We start from the raw sequence: 19,373 nt of genomic DNA, 5'->3' as shown, positions 1-19,373 counted from the left end.
GTGATCGTATTGAGCAGTGCTTTCTTGCTTTCTGAACTTTTCATAATGAAAATATTAACTGTGGAGACCTTAGCACTTCCTGGTCCATTTCAAATTTACGAAATCTCTTTGATGTCTTTTGCTTTATCTTGAAAGGATGTTTCTGTCAAATATTAAAAATAGTGTTTTTATAGTTAGTGTGATGCTGGTCTGACTGGGTAGTGGTCATACTGGATGTGCACTTCTTTTAGTCAGCCTCTCCCCCCAGCTGGCACCGGCATAGCATTATAATTGGCATTATAACTGTCTCAAAGTGAGCAAAAAAGCTTCTTTTCCCAACTCTCCTGTTGGAACTAATTTTCAATTAAGATGAATCATGATTATCCTCTGATTGTTCATACCACCAACAGAAATTGCTAATTTGTGTGTATGTGTACCACACTTTGTGACTCATGGTACTACACTACAACAGTTCTACCCTGGAGAGCAGTGTGACTGCTAAAGTACTTCCTTGATAGCATGAAACTATGTGATTGGTACCATTACAGCAAAAAATAAGTGCTTTACTAGGAGTCATATCTGACATCACTAACGTAAGCACCTGGCTACAAAATCAGAGGAGATCCTCACTTCTGTGTCTGTGAAAGAGCATCAGATAAAACAATACAGTTTCACTTCCTGCTTCTGAATTTGAAGCGATACGGCCCCTGAAAGTATCTGACTGTGTCTGGTCAGCTGGCTTGGGCTTTTTCTGGCTTGTTGGAAAAATATTTCTTTCCCTTGTCATACCTCCCAGGTGCTACTGCTGAGCAAATGGGAACATCACGGCCAGAAGTATTTGAAAAGAACCAAAAAAAATTGATTTGGACAATCTATGTGCTTTTGTCATTGACAGAGACACAACTGTGACCAGGGGTATGACTGGGGTCATAGGAAGGTTAAAAGAAAAGCACCCAGGAATTCTCCGTGTCATCAGCTTTTCAAACTAACTACTCTTGGTTAGCTGCAGGCAATGTGTAAGTTTTCCTCAAATACCAAGAGATGTTTCATAGTATTTATAAGTTGCACTTCAAATTTTCCCAAAAGGTGGCTACTTTCGCAAAGGCAAAACACTTAAAATCTGAAGTTCAGATGGTTAGCACATCTACAACATGTGAGGATTTCTTGGTCACACGAAATTATAAGCTTATTCTTTACCAACAACTGCCTGAGTTGTGTGTGAAATCAAATAAAAAGTCGCCTCCTCCTCCTAACTATCTTAAGGCTGATATTGATTCTATTATTTTTAAAAGAAATAATTTATTCTTATCAAACAAATATTATTAAGAGAGTAACTACTATCACAACGGAAAGGCTTTCTAGGTTTTTTAAAAGATTGCAGCAAACAATGCAGAAAACCATTTAAATAAAGAAATATGTGGTGCAAAATGAAAGTCACTGAGTAAATGACGTCCATCCTGCAGCAGAATGCTAAGCTATAAACAAATCAGTTTAAACATTTGTTAAGGAATATAAGAAGATTCAGAGCAGCAATATTGTCTATGAGATTCAAGGACCAATACTGCTAAACGATACTTTAACTAAATCATTCTCCATAATGTGAGAAGTAGAATGATTTCTAAAATTTCCTTTGAGCAGGATCTCTTGTGCATGGAAGTTCAACATTTCACACTTCCATTCAAAGTTTATTACCAATATTTAGCCATGAACTCTGCTACGAGGACACACATGAGCTACGAGAATATCTCTGAAGAACTAAATATATTTCCTTTTGTTGTTCAATGACAAAATTAGTCCTGGAGTAGGATCCAGACGACAAAAAATTAAGTAAGTGGCAAAGAGACAAGTGTATATGTATTAAGAAAGATTTTATGTCACACTTGAGAAATGATGGCCTTGATTTTTCACTCTTTGGCAAAACAGAGTATGAAAAAAATTTCTTGTCTTGGTGCATAATAAAATCAAGGCATAAAAAAGAAAAATTAACCAATGACAGCATGCCAGGCATTAAGGAAAACAGTTCAAAATAGTAAGTTTAAAGACGCGTCACTCAACAAGCGATGCTACCCACGTTCTCCAGTGCAGATTTGGAAGAGAGCAGATTTCTTTTCGTGTTTTCGCATTTACAGGGCACAATTCCTCTCTGCGGTTTTTGGAGGGTCACTGTGAGTCCTCTAAGGGTTTCTTTATCATTTAATATTATAAATAATTATGTTCCTAGGCGGCGGTTCAAAGCTCAGTCCAGCACTCGTACAACACCACAGGAAGGTCAGGTGACCTTTCTCCAATTCTCCTCTCTCTGGTGCTGAGGACAGACAAAGTGATATGTCTGTCATACGCCATTACCATTAGAACAGAATCTTGTTCTTTTATTACAACTGAACTCCGCCAGATTTCTCAGCAGGAATGCTAAGTGAAATCAATGTCTTGGATTTCCAGGCTGAGCTTGGAGGTCACAGCCACTCTATCATTTCTCAGCATTATCCTTTCTCGCCTGCGCACACACTCCCCGAGCCTCCAACTGGCACACAGCAGATTGAAAACAGCATGCATCAGAGGACTCATGCTGTACAATTTTACAGTCTTTTGGAGCCCCTTCCTTTTGATTCCCCCCTTCAATTTTTTTTTTGCAAATTGCAAATAAGTTTTGTTTGTGTCCTTCTCTAGGGTCGTGAGGCAAAGGCAAAGGCACACCTTGGAAGAAGGGCAGGCAAGAAAACCCAGAGAACACAGCTGATTTTTGACAGCTGCCAATGAGATTGTTTTCCTTAATCATCACCTGGATGTGGCTTACGATTCCATTGTTCCAAACAATAAACGTACTTTTAATACAAATCATCAGCTTCGTTTGTGCCAGGTAGGTAGGCAGATAACACAAAGCCATTTAGTAAAAGAATTCTATTTTATAGTCAGATAGATGTGAAAATCCACCAATAAAACACATAGAAAATGCCCCCCAGGACACTGAGAATTGACTATTTAAAAATATAAATGTAAGAATAAATAATAACTATTACATATAAGTAAAAATGGCTCTGTAAGGGCAAAATGTTCATCACGCTATGTACGAATATCAATTCCAGCCTATAAGCAAACTGAATTTATGTACTGAAATGAGTCCTCCTTATTTACTGTTGGTTGTATTTTTTAAGCCATATTCTTCATTAAACTCACAATGGTAATATTTATTGGTCTGGCTATTTTTAACCCACTAAACTTCACTGCTGAGCCAAAACACAAAGACATTTAAGACATTTTTTTCTGACAACAAAATTGGTTGTAGACAGTGTGCTAGAGGACCCTGAGCAAAGAAAGGACTTTTTTTTTTTTAATTATTAAATTGTGGCTGTTACTTTAAAAAGAGGCACTTTATTCTTGGTTAAACTTTTTATGTATTTTACAATAATTGCAGATGGGAAGAAAAATAACATCTACAGTTTTCTTAAACTTTATATGATAGAAAATTCATGAAGGCTAATTTTCAAAAAGTAACCCAACTTTAAAGACAAACTATAAACATATTTTTTAAATTGTATAAAAACATAGCTATAGAAATAAAATCTGCTTTTTCAGTAGTACTAAATAAATGGAGGTATATGAAACCACAGAATACGGCAGAATTCTAACATTACTGAAATAATCAGTCTTTGCACGTCATCTGTGGGGTTCTCTGAGGGTCTGGAACCATACAGCTCATAAAGCAGTGTTCCGATCGTGGCAAAGCAAGCTTTCAGGCGCTTTTACACCTGTCACAGTTACCTAAGGAAGCATCACTGCAGCTACTGCTCTATAAACTTTAGAATGGATGAGTGAATGAATGAACAAATAAACAGATGCACACACAGATGAGGCTGACTGCCTTCAAAAGCTTCATGACTATCTGCGTAAGTGATCTGGGGAGAAGACATTAAGGATGAAAGTTATTCTAGGGGCAAGAAAAACACCCGCTAGTCATTTATAAGTGAACTATATACTCTAAAATCATAAAATGAAATGTTTTAATGTAAAAGCATCATTATGAAACATGATGTGAAATCAGATTAATAAATCACGGAAAAACAGCAGATAATACCTCACAGAGTTATCTGTGTGTGACAATGCAGATTTTTATTTTAGTCAAAGTTAGCTGTCCATGTGCTACACTGAAACCGCTGGTCCACGGAGACACCAAAATATCACTGCTTTAAAATTAAATTATATTTAATGAATGTTAGTTACTACCAAGTTTTAAAAATGTATGTTCTGCTGTGAACATAAAGAAAAGCCGACCAGGCCTTAGGTACAGATCAAGCACAGAACACGCGGTCCATTCACACGCTGGAAGAACTCTTAAAGGTGGGAGATGTTTATTTCCTAATGTCACAGCAGTAAGCACAGTATTTTGCACTATCTATTTGCACATGTTCTGGTCAACCGTGGTCTAAGTTCCTTGTTCAGGTTAAGCTGCAATTCTAAATGCCTTAATCTCTTAACATATAAAACAGGACTTGGGGGCTTTGAGAAGATGGCGGCGAGAGTGCATTTCCCCAACCAATCCCTTTCTCTCTCCTGATTCCTACCCTGGATTAATACATCGACAGTGAGAAGCATCTGCCAGGGCACTACAGAAGGATTAAACAAAGTTCTTGGAGTTTTCCCTCTCTCAGTCCTTTCTAATTTTTTTCTCTATGCATTTCTTTCAACTGTTGTGACTACTTTTACCCTATTACACTTTAGACATCTCAACATGATTTCATGAAGCGAAGAACAGGAGCAATTTTCTAGGTAATCGGAAAAAGACAAAACAGCATTATTTTGTGGGTAAATTGTGTCAGTTTCTACTTAGTATTTTCCAGTTGTCAGAAAATATGTGATTATTTCCCTGAGTGACATCACAAAAATTATTTATGGTTCTTCTTCTCACTTCTTCTATAGAAGGTTTAATACATTCATATATTATCATCTAGGTAAGATACTGAAAACCACAAATTAAAATTAATTTTTCTGCAGATTCTCTTTTCTTCTAAGCCAAGAAATGAATTATCTGAAACTCCACTGATCCATTTCCATGTTCTCTCAGAAAGTGTTTCCGTAGCTCTAAAAACAAAACTGCCTCTAAACAGTCTTAATTCTGCTGTTACTATTATCTTCATATTTTCACACAGTCATTTCACTGGATGAATGATACATCTAAAATTACATCTATATTGTACCACATAGTAAGTCACTGATATGTAAATAAAACATTTTTAGTAGGCCCTAATTATTTTCATATTTTATGGTCTATTTCAGCTGCCCCTCCTTTGGGAAGTTCTTCCCAGGAACTCTCACTTAAGGTAATAATCTCTTGGTCCTAATAACGTCCAACGCACTTTATCTGTAAGTCTTTATAAGACTTTGCATCACACAGTACGTGTATCTATTTTATGACTGTAAGATACTTGGTGACAGCACACCTATCTTACAAATCTTTGCATTACTCACACTTCCTACTACAGCTATCAGTGCAAGTCTGTTGAAAAAAATGAATGACTCAACGCCTTTATAGGCACTCCTTCCTGATCCTATTGGACTATTAGTTCTTTGAAGATCTAGAGTTAAGCCCAGTTGCTGGCACATAACAAATATTCAATAAATATGACTGAATGAAAAGTAAAAGTCTACGTGTCCAAACACGTAGCTACTTCAAAAGGGTACCTTGCTTTTGGGTGGTGGGCTGTTTGTGCTCTTGTCTGTGTGAATGCTGGTAGGAGACACAGCAGCACCAAGGTTGCCTTGGGGTATGCCTGCGAGCTTCCCTCCTGGAGACACCTGCATGGCAGCTAGCTGGGCAGCATACAACTGCTACAGGAGAGAGGGGGGGGAGAGAAAAAACAGGACTATCACCAACAAAATAAATGCGCCTCTCAGAAAGTACCTCTAATCAGATGTGGTGTTTTTCCTCTGGGTATTTCTACTTAGCGCCCTGGGATATTTAAAGAAGCTGTCGTCTCAACTTTCACGACTGACTTCTCAGGGGAGAAATGACAAGTACCACTTTGCTTCAGCAGATCCAAGGACTCAGAGCAAATAACAGCCATCCATACTTACTCTTTGCTAGTATCAATGGAGGAAAAGTAGATCATATTATCTGGCTAAGACCTATTTTCCCCACTATTTTAAAATTTACACATTGTGTTACAAAAGAATGCAGTTTTATATACAAAGTAATTTTCTTACTATCCATTTTGGTTCAAGCTCTGTTTACTTCCTTTCTTTGAAGTGCAGAAATGTGCATCGGTAACAATTTTTTCTGATTATTAGTTGTGTAGAAATACAATCAAAAAGCAACCGGGAGGAAATGGAAGGAGGACATCTGAAGAACATTATCTGATCAGTCCACCTCCATTGATAAAAGTTAACTGGATACTTGCCAGAAATCCACTTTACCTCATGATGTACACAAACACAGACAACCCTGAAATAAACTTGAGGGTTAGAGTTTTAAGGAATACGATCTAAAACACACACTCTTAGACTAAGTCATCACATCACCATTCTTACTAAATAAACAAAAAATTATTCAACAAATCAATAATAACTTAATTTAGTAATTTGATAATAACAGAGGAAAATTTTACTTTGATAATGACAGTCATATCATGTAGTATCTTAAAACAAAGAGGCTGCTTTAGATTCAGTCACTTCAAATGTTTAGATTAATACTCTTTCATCTCTATTTGGCAGTTTGGAAAAATTTAAAAATCTGATTGAGGAAGCTATATATGTGTATATATATATGCACATATATAAATATAAATACATAGGAATATATAATATGTAAAATACAACCCAATTTCCTATTTCTCATTTGTCTGATCTTACTACGCAAGCTAGAACTCCTGTAATAAAAAGACTGGTGTTAAAGAGAAAAGCTCTCAAGGAAAAGTCCTGTGAAATAGCTGTCTGGATTATCTCGGTTTTTCTTGGGAAGAGAAATCGCAAAGGATGAAGCTACTCAGGACAAGCCAGAGGCCCTGGTGAGCGGGGTCTCTGAAGATGAAACAATGAACACTGAAGACCGGCACATATGTACATAAAAATACATTCACACTTTTCACAGTTTTCAGATACTTGGGTCTAAATGAAAACAGGACACTAAAATTATTGATAAAAATTATGGCTTATTTTTTTAATGTCAACTAATGCAAGATGCAATCCAAACTAAAAAAGAAACACTAAAGAAGCATATTTATACCATCAATAATGACTGTCCCTCCCTTGCCCCCAATTTTTTTTTGCATATTTTAGAATTGTATTATTTCTTATCCCAGTCAATCAGAAAGAAGAATAAGATTTAATTTATAAGTCTCAGACTACATAAAAAGTAAGAGGATATGGTGTCAAATATGATGCCTGAGAGTTTGTCACTTTCAAAGCGTCAGAGATGATTCATTTCCCACACTTGTATTAAAACCCTAAGTATTAAATTCTGCAATTCACAAAGTAATTTTTTGTCATCATCCTGAACTGTTAATGAAGCCATTAAGAAATAACCAATATCCCAGGATATCACTTTGCAAATTAAAATTTTGTCCAATGTACTGAGACTGACCTTTTTAAATATACGTATTTTTAAATACTGTCTGGATAAATATATTACATCTCATAAATTTCATATTGCAGTATAAATTACATCCTTTTCTTTAAAAATGATTCTAGTGGCTATTATTCCTGGAAAATAACACATATTACTGGTTTAGTACACACAAAATCTAAGATTGCTTCATAAATACTAAAGATGACATGGGATATCTTAACACCTGTAGCTAAAAAGAAAAATGTGAACAAAGTGGTTATTCAAAATTCAAATTTGATTGTTAAAGAATTATTTCAAAGTATTTTTTTAAAATTCACTATTAGATAAATATATGGACCAATTACTCATAAAAGATGTTTAAATATCAACCACTATAAACAGATTCACAACTTTCAAGAAGTATTAGAACTAATATTAAAAATACAAGCATGGGGGCAGGGTATAGCTCATGCTTAGCATGCACGAGGGTCCCTGGTACCTCCTCTAAAAAGTAAATAAATAAATAAACCTAATTACCTCCCTACTCACCCCCAAAGAAGCTAAAAAAAAAAACACACAAGCATAAATATACTCTGAAATACTTTACTGAATTTAGAGGTAGGAGATGGTATATGCTTGGAATTAAAAAATTATACATGTTCTTCCCTCATTCAGATAAATGCATTATTTTAAACTTTTAAATATGGAATTAAGTCCTAAAAAATTCTTTTGAGTAGAAAAGAAGATAAATTGGTAAAATACATGAAACTCACTTAAATATATTTAACCCATTTAAATGCATATTTTTTCCTAAACAGTATACTATCATCCACCTGACTGATATTTTTACAGAATACAGAGATTTAGAGTAATTAATGACAAGAAAAGTCACACGCTTACTGCTCACTCACTGTGGCTACTATTAGGTAGCAAGCACTTCATCCCCCTCAATCTCCCATATCCTCTTCCTCATACTCGGCTTTCTTTATGCAAGGGAACGAAATATAGACCTGCTTTTTCCCAATTCTGATCAACTTTTCACTATTCTCAAATCATTACATTTGCCACCAAGCATATCTGATTTTCCTAGTTTGCCAAGGTTTGGAAGTAGGAAATAACTATTTCCAAGACATTTTATTTTGTGTCAAATATATGTGTTACTTAAATTTACATTGTAAGACGGGAGCATAAAAAGGCCTCAAGCCTTAAAGAATCTAACTTACTTTGGGTCTGCACAAATAAAATGAAAATTTTAATACAGCTTAGCCCTAATCTGGCCATTCAAAAGCTAAAAAAAATTCTTCAGGAGATTCAAAAAAGCTGACCGTGGCTTACGTACCTGGTTATATGCGTAAGGGTGAGCAACTTAAAAAATAAACGCTACTGAGACTTATTTTAATTCATTCTTTCAAAAAATTAAGTCCGTCTGTCTATTCATTAACATGGGTCTGTTGACTGATTTTAAAACAAGAAAGTCAACAGATGATTAGTATTTAATTTCATTTATTAAATGTTCTTAAAGCAAAATCAAGAACAATAACAGGTGTCTGTGCTGGGGGCGGTCTACAATCACAGACTCACCGGTGGCCTTGTTGGGAGGGAAGGGGCTTGGGATCTATGGACACTGGAAAGCCACCTGAAGTGACAAGCAGCCTGTGGACTGCATAACTCATTTACATATGATGTTCCTATATAATTACATTCATATGTAATTATATGCAAATAAAAATGGTTCAAGGAAAACCTGGCTAACATTTTTCTTTAAAGGATGGCAGATAAAACCTGGAGTTAAAAATAAGGTGTATCATGATAAATGTACTTATATGAAAAACAATTAAGTTGTTCAAATCAGAAAGACACTGAGGGACCTAAACATAAAAAGCTAAAGCTTAATGAGAACACTCGGGATGTGAGGTTATCCAAGCTAACAGAGTCCCACTTCTGCCGTGCAGAATAACTTGACCCTGATCTTGAAACGACCGTGTTAGGGATTTGGTTTGATCTCTAAAAACTCCCCGACTCCACAGAGCATTAGGTCTTCCATTCTTTATATTATTTAAAATATTACATTCTTATTCCCTTTTCCTTCCCTGATCTCTACACTTACTTCAGACAATGATTTTTTTTTTTTTTAATGGAGACAGTCACATACAATTAGGCTGGAATCTATCCATTGGTTACTTAGTGTTTGGTGCTCATGTGTTCATAAGTATGTTTATATATATCTATCTATACATATAAGTGACCCTCACTTTTGTCTCAAATTGTTCCTTAAAGCTACATTTTTGTGTCTTCATCATTTTAAGCTCCTTCAAGGACTATGGTTTCTACTTTTAGAGGAAGAGTTAAAAGTAAGGTAAACCACACTTCTAATCTCAGATCTGACTAGTGACCTTGAGTGATCAATCTGAACCACAATTCCTTTACCTGCAAATTCGGGGATAAATAAAACTGACCTTACATGATTGCTGTGAGAAATAAATCACATAATGTATATAAAATACTCAGAAAAACACATGGTAAAGAATGCTTGATGAATAAATAATAGTTTTAATTATTAATGGATTAATTATACTAAGTAAGAAACTAGGCAATATATATGTCTTGATCTCCTACTCTATAATCTGGACTGTGCGAGGCACAGTGGAGGATACAGAAAATGTATAAGCATATTTTTTCCTTAAGTCAAGACTGATAAACATAAAATATTGAGACCGTAAGTGTACTATAACTGTACGCCACTGTTAAACGTGCAATGAAAAAGGAGATGTGTCAGTGCATCCTGATACGTTTTCCTTACAGAGGTGTAGCCAAGCTGAGCATAAAAAAGGATGTGGTATTCTAGCAAAGAAGAACATTTTAAAGCAAGGCACAGGAGCAGGAATGAGATGGCTGTCGGAAAAGGAATAGACGAGGATGGTGTAGAATAGTGAACCATCACCTAATTAAGTACAAATCTTGAAAAGAACAAAACAGTACTGGGTTTGGAGGCTAAGTTCACCTTATAGGAAATCTTGAAATATAGGCAAAATAGTTTAAATTTAATATGTAGGCAAGAGAAAGCCACTGAATGTCTGACAGCAATATACATAATGTTTTAAACTAGAAAAAACATACGAGTAGTAATATCAGTTATGAGGTTATCAAAATTTAGTAGCAATCTTTTTAATAGATAACTTGAGTTGAAAGAACAGTTGTGAAAATGAAAAGGGAAAAAATGATTCCAAGATCTGGATGGCAAGTGCTAATATGCTGTGCAACCATTTAATATTCTTTTTGCTAGATTGTTTATAATTTTTATAGGTAAAATTATCTCTGAATAAAATCTCATATCAAACACCAATACTTAAAAGAGAGAAAAAAGAGATATACTATCACCATAAATGAATTTTACATATTTTTAATATTTAGCTCAATGAGACCAAGGAGGTTGTTTTAATCTTCCCTTAAATAGATAAAGGGATGAAAGCTGAAGTGCTTTATCACACCTGGTGATCAAGAAAGCTCTCTCACTCAGAAATAAGTAGTAGTCACTTCTAAACTCTTACACAAGCAAACATAGATAGCTGTAAATCTTCAAAAAGAACACAATGGAGCTAAAAACTCCCTGATTAATAGCATCTTGAAGTTCAAATGTATGCACAGAAATGGCAGGTGATTTTTTTTTATTTTTTTTAAGTGCAGGGATCAAAATCTGGCAACAAAAGTTAACATACATATAATGTGTTAACTATTTTGATTAGAGATTTAAAAATCTGTGTGTTGTAGTATACTATGATTTTTTTTATTATTTTTTGTATGCATTGAAAAGTATTTTATTATAACTTTAATAAATTCTGGGTCATACTGCCTTTATTTTCTACTACGATTTTAAAAATTGATAAATGTGTACTTCTAAAGCTTAAATCCAACCAGAAAGATTTATGTTAGATATGATGTGTATGAAAAGCATTTTTTTTTAAAGGGAAGGGGCAAGGGATAACATTTGTGAGGAGAAAATTCAGAAAGCAATTTCAAGGCTCCGTAACTGTTATCTTTATAGCTTAATTTCAGCTTCTTAATGTAACTTAAATGTGGAGTTTAAAGAGAAACTAATGTACTGAAGAAAATCTTTCAAAACATATCAGCATGTTTCAATGTGAATAAATTTGTTTTGCACATTATTTTTCATAATGTTTCTTCACAGAAAATTATCAGAGCAACTTGAGTTTAAACAGGGACTTCTTTCTCTAATATCAGCTTTTGTTTTTGATGTTATTCAAGTATGAAAAACAGGATAGGCCTTAAATTTGCTCAATTCCAGGGCAAAAGTGCAAACAGAAACTCACTCGTGACAAACATATAAAAATTTACAATTTAAAAATCAAGCTAATAAAGTGTTTAATAAATACAGTTCATCCTCCCATCTGGGCAAACATACCTTAAAAATCGCTGGGCACAAATGAATACCACAATGAGATGCCCATTCACCCCTACTAGGACAGCTATTAATAAAAAAAATAATAATAACAAATATTGTCAAAGATGTGGAAACATTAGAATCGTTGAATTCTTAAGCTTTTCTGCTGGGAATGTAAAATGGTGTAGCTGCTATTGGCAATTCCTTGAAAAAGGAAACAGAATTACCATATGATCCAACAATGCCTCTTCTGGGTGTATATCCAAAATAATTGAACGCAGGGACTGAAACAGATACCTGTATGCCCATGTTCAGAGAAGCAGTCGTCTCAGTAGCCAAAAGGTGGGAGAAACCAAAGTGGCCATCAAGGGAGGAATGGAGAAGCAAAGTGTGTCAGATACGTACAGTGGAATATTACTCAGCCTTAAAAAGCAAGGAAATTCTGACACTAGCTACAACATGGATGAATCTTGAAGGCACTGTGCTAAGTGAAAGAAGCCAATGATAAAAGGCCAAATAGGGCATGATTTCTCTTATATGAAGTATCTAGAGCAGCCAATTTTATTGAGACAGAAAGAATGGTGGTTCCAGGAGTTGGGCAAGGGGTGGGGAGCAAGAAGGGATGTGACTGTTTAATAGGAACAAAATTTCATTTGGGAAGATGAAAATGTGCTGGTGATGGATGGTGATGATGGTTGCACAACTACGTGAATGTACTTAGTGCCAATGAGCAGTTAACTTTTGAACCAACCATCAAAACATGTTTATACGTATTGAAGATTGTCCTGTATATCACAGAAGAAACTTAAAAAAATAATTCACCCCTTTTCTTTTTAAAACAAAAGAATGAGTTCCTCCTACTTCTTCTGGATTAGCTGTGAGGTTATTTTCTTTTGCAATCAACACTACTGGGGCAGTGCTGGAAGAGACTGAAGAAACAGAGATCTGGCTACTTTTACTTAGCATGTTTTCGAGGTTCCACCATATTGTAGCACGTATCAGTAGTCTGCTCTGTTGCATTGCTGAATAGTGTTCATTGGTATGCATATACCATATTTGTTTATCCATTTATCCAGTTGATGGATGTTTGGATTGTTTCCAATTTTAGGCTATTATGAATAATCCTGCTATGAATACTCCAGTACAAATCTTTGTGTGCTTTCATTTCTCTTGGCTACCCAATTCCTAGGATTGGATCTGCCAGGTCATATGGTAAGTTCATGTTTACTTTTTTAAGAAACTGCCAAACTTTCAAAAGTGGCTGAACCATTTGGCATTCCTGCTAGCAGTGTATTATCAACAATACTTTTTGATTATAACTATTCTAGTAGAAGTAACGTGGTATCTCATTGTAGTTTTAATTTGCATCTCCCTAATGACTGATGACATTGAGCATCTTTTCATGTGCTCATTAGCCATTTCTCTGTCTTCTTTGGTAAAATGTACATTCAGATCTTTTGCTTTTTTAAAAAAAATGGATTATTTTATTATTGAGTTGTAAGAGGTCTTGATTTTTGAATTTGATTTTAAAGAGTAAAAACCTATTAGAAAAACTATGTGAGGGTCCAATTTAATAGCAGTGCATAGTTTTTATCAAAAGGTTCATAATGATACAAATATAATGACAATAAAAAGTAATACAAATAAACATATTTTCCTCTCGTATAATTTTTATATTACATAATAATAAATTTTGTATTATTTAATTTCCAAAAATCCTAGCAGAGAAGTGCAATGAAGGTTTGTAAAGGACTATGTGCTCTTGGTATCCATCAAAGAACACCAGCATATCAAAGTGAGCTCTGAGTTGATGATTTTTATTAACTACTAAGGGGACTGCTGGGAAAAAAAATCAAAACCAGACAGTTAGGGCTGACAGCCAGCTCTTAAGACTGAGACTGTCTGTCAAGTCAAAGTCTTGACTGTGTGAGGGTGAAAGGCTTGGGGTAGAGGGTAGATGGTTAGAGTTCTCCCCTAATCTCCTTGGTGGCTAACCCATGTAAGTGGGGCGGGGGTAGGGAGTCAAGTGTTTCTCCTGCTGCTGCACCAGATCCTCCACAGACCACGGGAGCAGGGGAAAGGTGCCTAGAGGAATTTGGGAAGGATTTTCACTTCACCTCCTGTCTAGAGTTCCAACTGGGGAGCTGTTCTCAAGGGAGCAAAGGGAATTGAGTATATGAGGGACGAGAGTCACTTGGACGAGCAAGTTCAAGGAAGTACACACAACGTGGAGGATGCAGGATCTTTTGTGTTTGGACACAATTCCTAAGGAGACTCGAGGAAAAGAAAAATTATCAAACTGAAAAAGTAAGTAAACAGTACAGGTTTGTCAAGATGGAGGATAACTAATAGTCAATACACCCATGGTGCATAATTAAAAAAACGAACAGGTTGAAACTGTTGGAATATGAGTTTCAACAGAGGGTTAAAGCAAGGAAATGACCTGAGTGGAAAGGCTGGATGGTCAGCCAACATGCAGAGGTGAGCTCAAGATGGCAAGAGGACAAGCCACAAGGGGCAAATAAATGTTATCCACTTCAGAAAAGGAACGTTCTGTCTTCAGAGAAAACAGGTGAGCCACCTGAAAGATATGCCTAAGGGTATGTGGGGCTGCCTGGTAGGGGCTTCAAGGCAGAAACTACCACCATTATGAAAATCTCCTTAAAGATATTACTCCTGGGTGGTATGTCTTAGAAAAAAGCTAGAATACAAAAGTAAAATATTATGTCTGGCTATAGCGTGGTTTTACTATTAAAAGGCCATAGTGAATTCAGGTACAAAAGCTATATTATCCATGTAAAGCTGCTATCACGAAGTATTAATAATACATAGACAATCTTTATATTTTTATTCCAAATTCAGTCCCACTCAGTGTGATACTTGGGTGGAATACAGAACTATCAAAGAGGGATGCGGTGTTGAGAGGGTGTGAAGATGGCATCCTGCTAAAAATGAAAGAATACATTTGAACTTACTTAAATCTTAAGACCTTTTTCACAGGTATGATGCTCTCATGCTGTTTCTGTCACACTGCAGATACTGAAGCATATAAATAAGAAACACTTCAAATGCACTGGATTTTAAAGGGCTTTCTTCATTTTATTACACACCAATAAATCGCACATAGCTTGAAAAACATTTTGACTTTTATAATTGAAGCAGCCCCTTAAAGAACCAGATATATTCGTGAGAGTCATGTAAGAAAAAACCAACTGATAGTTTATCTCTTTCTCTCTCACTCCCTCCTCGTTTTTTCTCCTCCACGAGCCATCTTCATGTACTGCACAGTAATCCATTACAATATGTTCCAACATCTGCCTCCCCATATGATGTATGACCTATTCGATTGACCCTTTTTATGCCACTCCAGACTTGCTGTTCATTACTGTGGGAGGATGAACACTCTGCATCTATTCCCGAGGTCACCAACCAGTATATACATCTCCATTTGGCAAGGTAAGGAGGACGCTGGCTGGAAAGCTCTTCGAATCTTTTATGTATCCATGACTATACTCATATCTTTAATTAGTTTAATTTATGGTTAAAAAAAAACTACTGAAATTCCTTTCAAAGAAACAATAAGACAGGAATACTTGTTTACCAGAGGGGAGAATCTTTTGTTACCAAATATTCATTATATATAGAAAAGCTGAGTATTACAGGAGAAATTTTTAAAGCAAACATTTATCTTTGGCTAAGTTCATAACTGTGAAATCACTGTTCATGCTATCCCAGTAGACTTGGGGGGCTGTATAACAGTAATCAAAACACTAAAAATAGTGGGCATTTTAACTCAATATGAAAAGAAAATGTGTTAGTTCATATTAAGTCAGATTTTATATATTATTTTGTATATTATAAAAAACAGACTCCTGGAATGCGAACATACTGGATGCTTGAAAATACTCGGCGCACATAGGGAGGGGACGTGCACAATTTTCTCAGTGACTATGGTGAACTCCCCCACTTTGCTAGAAGTCTGCATGCTATTTCAGGGATCACCAGAACAATTCTGCGTGCTCGATGGGGAAAGTGAAAGCTCACAATGGTTCATTCAGTTGGCAAAGGATAAACAGCCACTAGGCTCAGAAGTCTGAGTGTCCCTGAAAGCTCCCTCTCTATCATATGCCACACAGACTAGCCGCACGAATAGTACCACCGCTGCAAGAAAGCGCTCTCCCAGCTTAGACTGTGCGCGATGACGTTATCGCCCACCCCTGCAATGGGATTCCCCTACGGGCTGGTCAGTAGTGACAGAGATTTTGCCTAAGCTCTGAGTTAATGATAACTTCCAAGACCAAGGGTTACAAGGCTTCAAGAGTAAAAAAATTCTTGAATCTCTGGTGATGGAACTCTACAGAACTCTACTCTCCCTGAAGAAAGCCCACAGCCATTAAAAATTTCTCTAGCCGTTTTGTTCTACTGATGGTAATAACAGACAACTCGTACCAAGAGTTAAAATTAAAGACTTCTTCCAACAGATTTCCCCCTTAAGTTTTTCCTTCATTTTTTTCCATTGTTAAACCTTTGAGATTAAGAAAATATTGTATATTGCTAACAGTATTGGTTGAGTACATAAATTAAGATGAATTAACCTAAAGTTCAAGAGAAATCTGGATACAGAATGGTAACAGCAGCAGCAGGAATCATAGACATTAACTTGAGTTGACAGGGTGCTTACTGGGTTGGGTGCCAGGCCCAGGCCATCTCTCTCTGAACCTTCTCAACAATCTTAGGAAAATAGATACTATTATTATTTGTGGCAGAGGACACTGAAGCACAGAGAAAGATGTCATCCGTCCAAAGTCACATAGGTAGGAGGCACAGGTGCGGTGAGAATCCAAGTCTTTTAATAGTGCTTGTAACTCTTAATCTCCATCCCTTAAGAACCTCTTTTCTGGTCATTTTAACACCGTGGCAGGGGCTGGGGCTTTGCAGCAAAGAGCTGGACAAGCCTGGGGAGGGCAAATCTCACAGGACTTCTGACGGACTGCACTCTTCTGATAATAACTGCTCTACTGCAGATGCCGGGAAGGAAGTGCGAAGAACCCAAGAGGGCACTTTTCACAGTAGTCTCATCCTGCCCCTTCCTCCTGGCCACTGCCAGTAAAAAATGCTTTAGTTTGGTTTTCTTCTCAATTCATGGTGCTGTAAGAGAGACTTATAACATGGTCGGACAGACAAGGAAAGGCTTCCTATAAATATGACTATTACTTGGAGGTCAGACAGAAGAGCTAGTGTAGCTATGCACACGGAGCAGGACAAAGCACTGGCAGAACGACCTCGTGGGAGGAGAGAACACGGCAAGTGCCGGGTACTGGAAGAAGGGCAGTGAGGCTCCAGGGCGCTGGGAGAGCTGTTTGGAAAAGTGGATGCGAAGCCAGAAGAGTTTAAAAAGAGGAATGATGTAACTAAATTTGCGTTTCCACAAGGTTAGTCTCGATATAATATGAAGAACCGGTTGAAACGGTTTGGATCGCCTATAATCCACTTTTAACTAGAATGATATTCACCTAATCACTTTTTTATATGACTTAAAATCAATTAGTAAGTAAATGTGGACATACAACTTTCAACATTCTGAGTCTCATCCTTATTTAAATATTTGTTCTTTCCTGTATAATTTATAGTAAGAATGTAATCATATTTTAAAAACTTTGTAGTTTGCTAAGATTCATAGTCACTAACTTTGATTTTTCTAGATTATTTCAAAAAGATAAGATATATTTAAAATAAGCCATTTATACTACACAAATCACACATTACTCTTAAATCAACTAAATTAACAAAAATATACCTTGCATTTACCTTGTGTTTTGACCTTCATTAGCTCCTCTGATCACCAAAGGTTTCCTTTCCAATTGCACAGAACATATTTCTCATACATCACCCAGGCTGTCCAAGAAATAATCAATTGTAACTTCTGCTTTCCTGACTTAAATTGATTGAGTCACTCAGTATTTATTTATTGGTTACCTATTATGTCCCAAGCACTGTTCTAAACACTTAGAACGTATCAATAAACAGAGAACTCTGCCTTAACGGAAGGATTTTTAATGTTCTTCCCCAAGAAGAATTTTAAGCCCTTAATTTTTTTTTATATCTATCCAGTAGTTGTCTATTATTTCTCCTTATTACTTATGATTATTATAATGAATAATTTATATATCTATGATTCTTAATATTTTAAAATGAATATTGTTTTTGAAAGAACTGGGGTCGTTCTTAAAAGCGTCTGATTGAGAGATAATATGCTATAACACTGATGAACCTGGAAAATATTACGCTAAGTGAAATAAGCCAGACACAAATGGACAAATACTGTACGATTCACTTATACGACGCATCAAGAGCAGGTAAACTTACAGAGACAGAAAGTGGCGCAGAAGTCACCAGGGGCGGGGGGAGGGGGCCTTGGGGGATGGGGAGTTATTTAAGGGGTATGGAGTTTCCATTTGGGGTGATTAAAAGGTTCTGGAAATAAATACTGGTGATGGTTATACAACACTGTGAAGAAATTTAATGTGACTGAATTTATACTTTAAAATGGTTAAAATGATAAGTTTTATTGTCATGCATATTTCACCACAATAAAAAAAATATATGATTATGTGGACAATAGGGAAAAAATTGTTATTTTCCAGTACCACATTAAGCTTTATTTTTTTAAGCAATTTTTCTCCTAATTTGTTCACATGTTCCTCTTGTAAATTAACTGAAGAGAACAGATTTAAATGGGGGAAGGAGTATTATTTGAAAGTAAAAGGAAGCTAGAAACATTAGAGTATTTTAAAAATACTTACTAAAAATTGCCCTAGGCATTGGGAGACGAATATAAATAAAAGCAAAAAGAAAGAGCACCTGATTCTAAATCAACCCAATCCAGTAATGCCCCTTTCAAACTAATAGTTGCCCTGAAACAGAAGCTAAGAGATCATGCCGACCCCTCACTGACACTGCAAAAAGCACAGTATTTGCCAGTCCTACTGTAAAAGAGTTCTCTCTTCACTTTCCCCACCTACTCCAAAGCTAGCTTCTTTTTCATATTCAGATGACTGTTTATGAGCTCATTCCTGTTTCAACTGTCACTCTTTACATCAAGGAAAGATAGATGGGACACACCAACCCCAACCTAAATGACCTTTGGATGTGACAAGAGTTTTAGGTCAGCCTTGCTAAATGGGGGCCTTGGTGTATCGAGACATGCCTTGGGGTGAAATTTACAGTGAATTTATTATCTCCCAATGCCCTTTGGACTGCTTCCCACCATCAAACACCATGGCAGCACTTGGAACAGGAAGAAATACATTAACTGGAATCTGATCGTTTTAAAAGGTTACAGCTGCCCAAATATAATTTAATTTCATACTTGCCCTTTGAGGGTTTGGTGTATATTTTCATTTTATGACTGCAAATGATAAAGCTCTTAAGATTCCAGGCAATAAAAAGAGGGGAAAA

The 19,373-nt window shown here is 36.1% G+C and overlaps 1 protein-coding gene across 12 annotated transcripts in view; it reads right to left on the bottom strand.

Moving 5' to 3' along the window:
- The window catches only part of SOX5 (SRY-box transcription factor 5), a 377,294-nt gene that overhangs the window by 61,878 nt on the left and 296,043 nt on the right, over nt 1–19,373 (bottom strand). For all 12 annotated transcript variants that reach the window (XM_072954196.1, XM_006199937.3, XM_006199939.4 and 9 more), the window contains one exon: nt 5,656–5,802. In XM_072954196.1, the coding sequence (XP_072810297.1) occupies nt 5,656–5,802 (147 nt within the window). The remainder of the gene's footprint in view (nt 1–5,655; nt 5,803–19,373) is intronic.

Source organism: Vicugna pacos, chromosome 34 (genome assembly GCF_048564905.1).
Source record: "Vicugna pacos chromosome 34, VicPac4, whole genome shotgun sequence".
In the NCBI taxonomy this organism is placed as follows: Eukaryota; Metazoa; Chordata; class Mammalia; order Artiodactyla; family Camelidae; genus Vicugna; species Vicugna pacos.
Note: the sequence above shows the minus strand (reverse complement) of the source record. Positions and strands in the feature narration are given on the sequence as shown.